At 41.0% G+C, this 10,549-nt stretch overlaps 1 protein-coding gene across 2 annotated transcripts; it reads left to right on the top strand.

Moving 5' to 3' along the window:
• The first annotated feature begins 238 nt into the window (after positions 1–238).
• On the top strand, positions 239–9,306 carry scn3b (sodium channel, voltage-gated, type III, beta). 2 transcript variants are annotated; one of them, XM_071900712.2, is made up of 6 exons: positions 239–344; positions 1,707–1,885; positions 2,086–2,314; positions 4,807–4,945; positions 6,842–6,937; positions 8,586–9,306. In XM_071900712.2, exons 1-5 carry the CDS (start codon positions 290–292, stop codon positions 6,903–6,905), a joined length of 666 nt encoding a protein of 221 aa, XP_071756813.1. In that variant the 5' UTR covers positions 239–289; the 3' UTR covers positions 6,906–6,937; positions 8,586–9,306. The 2 variants fall into 2 exon arrangements, with proteins under 2 accessions (XP_071756813.1, XP_071756815.1); XM_071900714.2 differs by lacking the exon at positions 6,842–6,937.
• The last annotated feature ends 1,243 nt before the right edge of the window (positions 9,307–10,549 follow it).

Here is a 10,549-nt window from a genome sequence, read left to right on the forward strand (position 1 = left end):
TGGGCAGATAAATGATGAATGGCTAGTTTATTGGAAGCCTAAACTATACGGATGGGCACACGAGCATTTCACCAGCTCAGTGCGATCACTCCTGACTGACACTTGGATTTTCGATCGAGAAGAAGCAACTTATCAGCGCCTTTATCTGCGGAGGGGAGGTGCTGTCCTTGGTCCTGAAGTCATCTCAACAACTCGGCCTTGCGTGAAGACAACAACGTGAGGGTTTCTTCGACACGCAAAAGTTAGAGGGACTCTGTCTGCAAGCAGGCAGCTGCCGAAAGAGCTCAATATGATAACGCGAGCTAAAGTTCAGCTGCATACTCTGTTACTTCTGATTATTGTCGGTAAGTATGAGTGTGCAAAATGTTAAAAGTGTTGCTTGTTTTAACATGAATGTTGCATGTCTTATTCCAGCAGTTAGAGGCTAAACTGAGCTAACACAGGTTGTTAAACGTTTCTAGACATTCACGCTATAACCTCATATAAGCTTCAAAAGGTTCAAGATAAATAAATTACTGATTGTGAACTCAAAACCCAGTTTTAGAGCGGCCACACTGACAGCTGCAGAGTGAAACGCCACTCACTGGTGTCAGCATTTAAGTAAGTCAATCCACTGAACAGAGCAATGGGGTTTTGTTCATGCGTTATCCCCCCCCCCCCCCCCCCTCCCTCTCTCTCTCTCTCTCTCTCTCTGCTTCCCTGCTTTCCTCTGTGACTCTTTCTCTGCTTCCCTGCTTTCCTCTGTGACTCTCTCTCTCTCACCCTCTGTTTCCATCTGTTCGCCTGAGCCCTCATGAGATGTAATCGATGTTGGCAGTGTCTGCCCAGGGGGCTCTGGGTTATATAAGAGTACAGGACCCAGCACAGTCGCACAAAGACATCCTTGTGGAGAGATCACTCACATTGCTGCCTCACTTCACTTGAAAAGTCCTGTTTTTGTGTTCATAATCCCCCACATTCTTCTCCTGTGTGTTCTCATCCAGCCCTCTGCCTTTCTCCCTCGATGTTATCTCCTTCCATATCGTGTTTATCTGTCTACCCATGCTGTCTTCTAGTTGCTTCATCTTCTATCTTCCAGTCACCCTCCTACACTTCCCACAGTCCCCACATCCCACCTTCCCTCCCTGTATCCCTTCTTTACTGGGCAGGGGCCATCATCAGTGCTCACTGGTCTGGATGATCTTGTGTTTACTATTAGTGTTTTGACCTGACTCTCTCCACTGGTCACAGAGCTGTAAAATCACATTTAGGTCAACTGAGTGATTATTTCTTAACAGTTACTGGAGTTTCGAAAGCGGTTGTGTCTGGCTCAATCTAAGAGTACAAGAGCCGATGCACTCAATAAGGAAGACGGGGCCATGAGTTTATTAGACAATAATGGTGGCTCTCACAGTCGTGTGTGTGGTTGTATTTTCACAGTCACTGAGTAAAGACTGGGAATGGCCTGACTGACCATGGCAGTTTGTGCTACTCCACCAAAAAAAGACCTAATCTTCCCGTAGAGTGTGTTTAATATGAACTGTAGTTTTCTCAAAAACTCAAAGAAAAGCACTGCTGTATAATGTTTGTTTCAGCTATGAATATTAGGTAAATGTCTGATGATGATGAACTCAACATGCCAGATGAGCTCCAACATTTTGACTGAGCGTTTATCAGGTTAGCTGCACGGTGACCTGCTTGTGTGTGATGCATCCATGCACCTCCAGTCCATTTCAGCCAGCCAGTGTGTGTGGATGTCCCGTCGGAGACAGAGGCAGTCCTGGGGAAACCCATGAAGCTGACCTGCATCTCCTGCATGAAGAGGGAGGAGGTCAGCGCCAGGACACGTGTGGATTGGTACTATCTGCCAAAACAAGACCAAAACATCATTCAGGATCCCATACCTGTAGGTTGCTGCTGCATTATTGTATGGCAGATGATATGAAAAGTTAGCTAAAAGATAAACTGGAATACGGTTTTGCTAAAAATTCTTTCAGCCTATTTCTTGACTGAAATATGTGTATACTACATGTGCATTCCCCTACCACGTGTGTATCATATGCATTTATGATTTCTGCATGCCTGCTTGTCCTTCCTCTCTCCCAGATATTTGTGTATAAGGATGGCCACCCAGAGGAGACAGAGGGACCGTGGCTGGGCCGTCTGGTGTGGAACGGGAGCCAGGACCTCCAGGATGTCTCCATCAGAATCCGCAACGTCACCTTCAACGACAGCGGGACCTACGAGTGCCAGGTGTTTCGCAAGTTTGAGTTTGACTACTTCACTCCCTCGGTCACCGAGACCAAGGTAATCGAGTTGACGGTGAAAGAGAAAGGTGAGGCCACTATCTTGTCACTTTCTTCCACGTTATCCTGCCCTGTTCTGTGGCCAGTTTCCCCAAATGCTGGTAGCACTTATCTGTAAAGCTCAATGTTCAGTGTAGCTGTGATTCTGTGTTGAGATAAGTCTGTGTGGCAGGCATTTAATTCCAAAACTGCACATTTGGGTATTCAGACCTCAGACTTATCTTTGCCATTAAGTGCCTCTCAGGCAGCGTTGTGCATTGGTGAGGTTTACCCAAAATAGACACGAGTCCCAGGATATCCGTGACTCAAATCTGAAACTTAAATTGTTTTTTAAAGCTTTTTTGCAATTTGCACAATCTGTTGCATCACAAAATATAGTTCTGTTTTATTTCATCATTTACAAACATTACAAATACAAATACAACAGCCTCAACACAAATGTATAATTTATGTTTAGCTCTCACATATTTTCAGTCTTTGTATCATCAGCTTGGTCAATCAGTTTGAGAGTGATAGTGTCTTTGGTTCAATTACTGAAACACAAAGCCAATAGTGGGCCAGTAGTGTTTCAGCAGGAGGTGCTATACTGCAATGATGGACTGGGGCTTAAAATACCTACATAGCATTAGTCCAGATACAACACCTTTTTCCCACATAATATTTAGGCCCATGACTTATGTCAACCAACTTTTAATCATAGCATGTATGATCAGAACTGAGCTGAATTGTATTGAAGGAGGTCCCATTGCAGCTCAACTGATCCTGAGAAAGTATTGTACAGATTCTTACATTGAGCTGAAACAGTGTCTCAGTTGTGATGTTAAATATGACGATTTCGCTGCTGCATGCATGCTGGAGAAATGCAGCACAGGCGTGTTCATGTAGAATCGCCTTCCTCCTGGTAGAAGCCACAGCCTGTGGTGCGTTGACTTCTATGTACTGTGTGTTCTCCTAGTGCTGTATATGCCTCTCCTTCGATGTTGCATAAAGTGTTTATCAGGCCGCTATAAATGGGTCATGCATTTTTTTATAAATTTATCGAGCAGTTGATTTCACTAAATGATGCATTAGAGCGAAGGCAGTCTGCCACTAACAATGCCACTTTCCTTCTGTCCCCTTTGTTGTGTTGAAGAAGAATAATTGTGTGTTTTGTTTTGTCTGTCTTTATCGTCTATCAAAGCTTTCTTCTATTGTCAGTGAAGGGGTTAATTCAAACCAACTACTTTGCTATCTATTATAAGGGGTAATGTATTCTGCTTCCTGAATGCTTGGCTTGCTGAATGTGTCGTTTTCCACCTTGATCGAATATACAGTACAACATGTATATTTGGCACTACTTAAATCTCCCTATGTCTTATAACTTGGCATTATCTCTATCTGCCTGCACTTGGTATGGTTCATTGTCAGAGGCATATAGAGATAGGCTTAGTTGTATCTTAGTGGTTGGTTTGTACCTGGAAAAGGAGTTGTGTAAATTGGATGTTACTCCAAAGTGTAACATTCTAAAATATACTACAGTTTGCTCTTTTATATCACACACTTACAACTTCTCCTTTACTCCTCATACCATTGTGGTATCAAATTTCAAAAAGCCTTTGGCCAGTGCACATTACAGCTGGGTTTCATCTTACAGTAATCATGTGCCATAGTAGTAAAATGGATTAGGCCCTGGCAATCATATCTATGTCCGCTCCCATGTAATAAGAGATTGAATTACAATAATAGCCTCTATTTGCAGACATTTTAAAATCAAATCAAGTAAAAGCTGTCAACTGTCTGGTCAGCAGACTTTTTGGAGTTTGGTACCTGTTCATTTGCACAGTGGTTCTTATCTAATGACCCAGAATAAAGGATGTTAATTCAAATGTAATGACATAATATAAAAGCAATGATGTCTGATATTACTAGTTTTATATTGATATGATAACCTATATGCTACATTACACCAGATATTATTCTCAGTACATAAAATATGAAGGTGTTGGACGATCAAGTCCGTAAATGGTAAATCTGAGTGATGTCCTGAGAACCACTGTGGCTTTGCATATCCATCTTATATCTGATTTATCTCTCTAGAGTCTATAGCAGTTGCACCACAAATACGGTTATACTGTACCGTATGCCACATAATTTGTACATCATTTTCAAACTATAACCTACGGACAGGATGCACCAGAAAGCATGTTTCACCATTTGGTATTGAACGACTTTGCTTGGCTTACAGTTCGGCTGCACTGTAATGCCTGCATACCAAGTTGGAAGTGTCATTAAGTGAAATGAAAGTAGGCTGTTGAGGCATACCGTAGAAATATTACCTTTTCTATTATGATTGATGTTTGATTGCCGGTACAAGCTTCCAGAGAAAGGCCAGAACCAGTTAGCATACCGCACACTTATCTAACCGGTGAAAATGAATTAGCCTCTCCTGCTCTATTCATGTTTCAACACAAAACATTGTAAGGAAGGAGGTGTAATGAATAATACATGTTTCACGTTGTTGTGTGTGTGTGTGCTCCCACAGCCAGTGAAGACCCCGCGGCACTGTACTCTGAGATCATGATGTATGTGCTGCTGGTGTTCCTGACCTTCTGGCTCCTGGTTGAGATGGTCTACTGCTACAGGAAGATCTCCAAGTCTGATGAGCAGGTGCAGGATACAGCGTGAGTCACACATAAACATAAACACAAATGTACACACACACGCGGAGACACACACAAACAGAGGTAAAGGTGGGAGGGTGACTGGAAAAAAAATGATTAAATGAGAGAGAGAGAGAGAGAGAGAGAGAGAGAGAGAGAGAGAGAGAGAGAGAGAAAAGAAGAGGAAGAGAGAGGGAGGGGTAATTGAGTCTAAGCTGCTTCAGTTTGTAACTCTCCTGCAACAGTAATCTGTCTTTTCACTCAAGCTGCCTGCCAGGTGTGGATAATTCTGAGCACTGCTGACTCCTCCGGGCATTTTTTTTTTCTTAACAACCCTTTTACATCCCCGGTGGATTTTGCAGCTCCACCAGAAACTGACTTTTTGCATCACCTTCTCTGGGCTGACAAAGGCCTGAATGTACCTGTGTAGTCAGCTCCCACCGGGCGGTCATGCTGCTGACTAGGCCGGTCAGTCCAGGGTGACAAATTTTGGACAGGCAATTTATGACCTAACAGAACAAGCCTGGATAAGACATAGCACATGTACTGATCCAGTTATGGTGGTTTCCCAGACAAAGAAGTGTGGCTCCATGTTTTACACTGTAGTGCAGCATAGAGCATATGTACTCCACAATGTACTTCTCACAGCATGTATGCTTTCAGAACACTAAATGTACATTCTCAGAATAATTCCAGTTTTGCTCATTTAACATGAAAGGGTGGATATTCTGATTCTGCAAAAACATAACAGAAAAAGAAAACATCTTTACTTCTTAATTCAATTTAAAAATGAAAGAAAACCTGATAAAAATCTACTGAGCTTTTCTTTAATAAATACATAAAATAAGCACATGGACATGGCAGGTGAAATTGAACATTTTGTGGAGCAGTGGAGCCATGACGAGGTTGTTGACTGATGCTTTTTAAGTAGAAATTATATCCCACTTTGCTCTCAGCATTAAGGTAAAGTTCATTGATCCAAGTGATTGAATGTTTCAAACTCTCTAGACTTCATCAGTTGTTGCAGCTGAAAGAGTTAATGGGTTGTAGCCACCTGACGGCTGGTATTGACCTGTATGACAACGCAGCACAATAGCAGATGAGCAGCTACACCCACTCACAGAGGCCATTTTGTGGTTGGCTGCTTAGCCACTCAGGCTTAATGGATTTGCACTGTATCTAGATGCTAGAACATTTTAAGGTTATATTCTGTGATACATTAGCAGCTTAGATCACATTAGTCATGTTACTGGAGGAAGAGAGGGAACACAGCAAAAGTGATGATCTTTCAAAGACAGACAAATTACGCTATGTTTGATATTTGCTGAAAGAGTAAAAAAAATCCATTTAGCATAAATTCTGCATTGCTTATGCGGTTGCAGTGCAATGCAATTGTATTAGATGCACATTTCGTTAAGAGTGTTGTGGCTTTAAAAGACATGACATTTTCCCATCAAATAGGAATGACACTTAAATAAGAGGGCATATGTGATTTGATGTCTTATGATGTCTTTTGATTTGATTCAACCAACATCTGTGAGCAGAAAGAATTCTCTATGAGGGGTAGAAACCAAAGAACCACGAGTTTGTAATCTCATCCTGATATTCAGCCTGTAGCCTCTCTGTGCAATTATAGAGACATTTTTCATCTTCTCAAATTAATTCTCTCCGGGATTGTACATTGGGGTGACATCACAAATTAGGGGCAAACTGTTCTCTCATTTGTGGCTGTAGGGAGCAGTAGATAATGTTTACTCATGAAAGCTTCGCTCTCCGAGGCTATAGGAAAAGCGTTTGAGTACTTAAAATGAGTGATGCACTGTGGTGAATCCTGTTCAATCAGCGGTGTTTTGTGGTAGAGAGGGCCTAACACAGGGTCTTAGACATGCCTCTGTTTCTCTACCAATCTGCCTGCAGGACAAACTACCTAGCCATTCCTTCTGAGCACAAAGACAACCCAGCCGCTCCTGTTACCGAATAAAAGCGGTTGTCTGACTCGCTCTCAGTGACACGGTATTTTACATGTGACTCCCTCAATCTGATCCTAATCAATGAAATCATTCCGCTCTCTCAACTCATTGTTTGTACCTCTACTAGTCTTACTGTAACTGTGCAGCTTTGTAGTTGAGTCATTGTGCTTCAACACGCTCTTTGTCTCCTCTTGTGCCCTCCGAGGCTTTCATCCCAGCCATTTTTGGAACACTCACCTAATCACAAGTCCTCCATTTGTTCTCTCTCTCCATTCAGTGTGTCTTTCTCACCCTGGAGGATACTTATTTGTTATGAGAAGTGTTAGAATTTATTTGAGGAAGTGTAAATAGTGTAAGTAAATTGAATGCAGTGGCTTGAAATTGAATGTGATTATTATTGAACTTAACTTTTAGCTATAAAAGTTATAATTAAAATTATGTTTTTTTCCGAATTCAAATTTAGTTTTGTTAATTCAGCTTCAGCTTTCTGAGACACACATCCCAGCACATTATAGTTTTATTCCCTGAGTGTTGACTGGAAGGTAGTTGCCCCTCACTTCACTTAGCCAGCCATGATCCATGTGGCACTGTGGCTTGCTCCTCTGCTCTACCAATGATAAAGTCTTATTCTCCCCACTTGGTGAAAGAGTTGCAAATCTTGCCATTTGTTTTAGGTTATTAGTCTCTTTCATATCGACTTGATAAATCGACTGTTGTCTAAAAACACGTGGCCTAGTTAACTGCTAGTTACTGGCGAGGTAGCTAATGGCTAACTTGCTTGCTGGGCTGCTAAATGTGTGGAAAAAAAGTGATAATTTGCATTAGAAAAATCCACATCACCCACTGTAGTGGTTATGCATTCAACATACCTCAGTGATATTCTACCCTATCACTGCTAAATATCCAAACATGATGATGCTGCAAACAACTATGTGCTGCCAGGCTGCAATACACTGCTTTGAATCAATGCTAGCTGTCAGCAAGGTAGCAAACTGATATTTTGAGCCTTCTATGCAGCCCAGCAAGTAGCTAGGACAATTATTTCACTAAGTGAGGAGAATAACATTGATCATTGGCTGAAAAATTGAACAAGCACAGAGCCACAATGCTTTACGGTTGGCTAACTGAAGAATGTTAACCTGCTGTTGGCAGGCTTGGAGGAGCTGTCCGCCTTCCAGTTGACTATCAGGGAATGAATGTCCCATGTGCCCATATGTGTGTCTCAGGAGGCTGAATCTGAATTGGGAAAACCAAAAGTGAAATTATAGTTAAATTCAATAACAATCATATTGCATTTCAAGCCATTGCATTCAGTTTCAAATTGTTCCTTATACAATTTTTTTTTAAAATGTATTCAACAAACCATTTCTTAATTCAACAATTCGATATCAGCATGACAAATTCAGATTCAAGCAGTTCAAATACAGAGTCTGCTGGCACTAATCTCTTTCCATATAGTGAAGGCTCTTAGAGATCTGAAACTTATATTTGCATTGTCTTTGAAGACGTGCCCTTGAGTTATAATAATCCAAAAGGGTACAGTTGAATTATGTATGGTATTACTTGATCAGTTTGTGTGAAATATGGTCTTAATCTTGAATGTAGTTTATTATTGCACATAAAACACTGGTTATTTTGCATATAAAATCATTGTGTGTTGAATAAGGGGAAAAAAATGTCTTCTGTTCTAGGTACTGACCAGTCTGGACGGCACTTCAATCATGTGGCATTACATAGATTCTACATCGTCATCTATGCCACTGTGAAGTTATCATCATTACTCTCAGACAGCAGCGGGCATCCTGCCAGCCGACCCCCCTCTGTGTCTTGGCTGCGTTGTGAGGAGCCAGTCAAAATGTCCAAGTGCTCAATTCTTCTCCTCTCCTCTCATTCTTTACCTTTGTGCCCAGCATCTGTGATCAGGTGCTTACTCTATACAGCAGGTTACAGAACAATGTCAGTGTCAGACAACTTGCCATCTACAGTGAAATACTAGCCATGCTTCATTTGGATCTGTCAGCGCTTCAAATTTATTAAGCATTTTCTTAGTAGTTAATGGCGCACTTATGATCTATAAACCGCCTTTGCATAGACTATACAGATGAGAACAAAGGAAGAGGTTGTTCAACATAATGCTGACTCTGTGGTACTTTGTTGCGTTGATGTCGACAAAAGGTATTTTTTGTTTTGTTAATTCTTACACTTTTGATAGACAATGCTGAGATTTTGGGTCAAAGTTTTATTTGTATTTGACCGATATCTTTTTGATCTCTTTTTAAGGAAAATGGATTGCATAGCTTTTATACTGTATGGATGTGCTTTTCTTCTTGTTTTACTGTGTGTGTCAATGCAACTGCAATATAACAAAAATATACAGTAACAAATGATGTGTATGAAGTCATTGTATTTCAAATGAACTGAATTCTTCTTGAGGTATTTGGCTTTCCTATACTCTCCTCTATAATGTTTTTTTCTCTTTTTTTTTTTACCCGTTCAGCACTGTCATAAAAGTAAATTCAGTAGGTTGAATATACAACACTAAAATTTGTATTCTTGATGCTTTGGCTATTGGTGGTGTCCTACAGTAGCATTGCTATTGAGATAAATGTGTGCCTATTTCTACAACACTGTAGAAAATATATTGTGTGATGCAATCATACCAAGCTGCATTATGTCTATTACATATTCCTATCTCCTGTGTGAGTGAGCTGCTTTTGAACTATTAAATACAATGCATTCCACAGCCAGTGCCAAAGGTCGTCTGTGTGCACACATCTCATACTGATGTTCATTTTACCGGACACATCTTGAGCGTCAGTGTAACAGTGTAGATGCCCTTGAGTACTATACATTGCACATACACTACTGTACTATACATTGAGTTCACTTTTATTCTTTCACTGAGATGAGAGGAAAGTGCATCATTGACTCTCAGCACCTTCTGTCTGTAGTTATTTTTTTCCGTCCAATGCTAGTCTTTGTCCCTGACTGACTGACTGACTGACTGACTCACCATTGTTGAAATGCGCATGTGCGACCTTCCCATACATAGGAAATTGATCTAAATCGATCTCTAATGCGCATGATAACATCACGTCGTGTTTGTCATTTTGCATGCACAGACCAGTAGCATTATGGGAAAGTGAAAACAAAAGTGAAACTTAACATTCCACAATTAGCTCCAAACTTATATGTGTCAGTAACGGGATTTTTAAAAGAGTAACGCGTTTTATTCGGATATGTGTCAAACTGCCCAACACTCAGATACAGAATTAACATGAGTGCAGTGCAAAGACTGGCATATTGCCCATTTACCATTGGATTTCACCGGACACTGCTGTCATTGTAGGTAAGGACAAGTAATTAATCGTATTGAAATTAATTACATCCATATATAGTGGAGTTTACTATATGTGTAGAGAGCACTCAATTTTCCATGCCACATTCTCTACCACAGCAGCTGTTTCGGGGCACAGGGCATTGAAAGAGTCTGAAAATGTTGCCACACGTCTCATTGACTTTCAACAGGGAGGAAGAATCTTCTGGAACCTATAGGCTACATGAAAAGAGGGTCTAGTAGGCATTTATGGATAGAAAGTCGGTCTAAGCTCGCCTAGTTTAACTTGTTTTAGTGTGGAGAAAGGAAAGAAGTGGA

The sequence above is a fragment of the Centroberyx gerrardi genome, chromosome 6, assembly GCF_048128805.1.
Source record: "Centroberyx gerrardi isolate f3 chromosome 6, fCenGer3.hap1.cur.20231027, whole genome shotgun sequence".
Lineage (NCBI taxonomy): Eukaryota > Metazoa > Chordata > Actinopteri > Beryciformes > Berycidae > Centroberyx > Centroberyx gerrardi.

Bases quoted from the DNA above. Each gene is read 5' to 3' on its own strand.
- scn3b (XM_071900712.2), top strand. From the start codon at position 290: ATGATAACGCGAGCTAAAGTTCAGCTGCATACTCTGTTACTTCTGATT. The intron at 2,315-4,806 runs GTGAGGCCACTA...GTGCTCCCACAG, and splicing joins GTTGACGGTGAAAGAGAAAG to CCAGTGAAGACCCCGCGGCA. The intron at 4,946-6,841 runs GTGAGTCACACA...ATCTGCCTGCAG, and splicing joins GAGCAGGTGCAGGATACAGC to GACAAACTACCTAGCCATTC.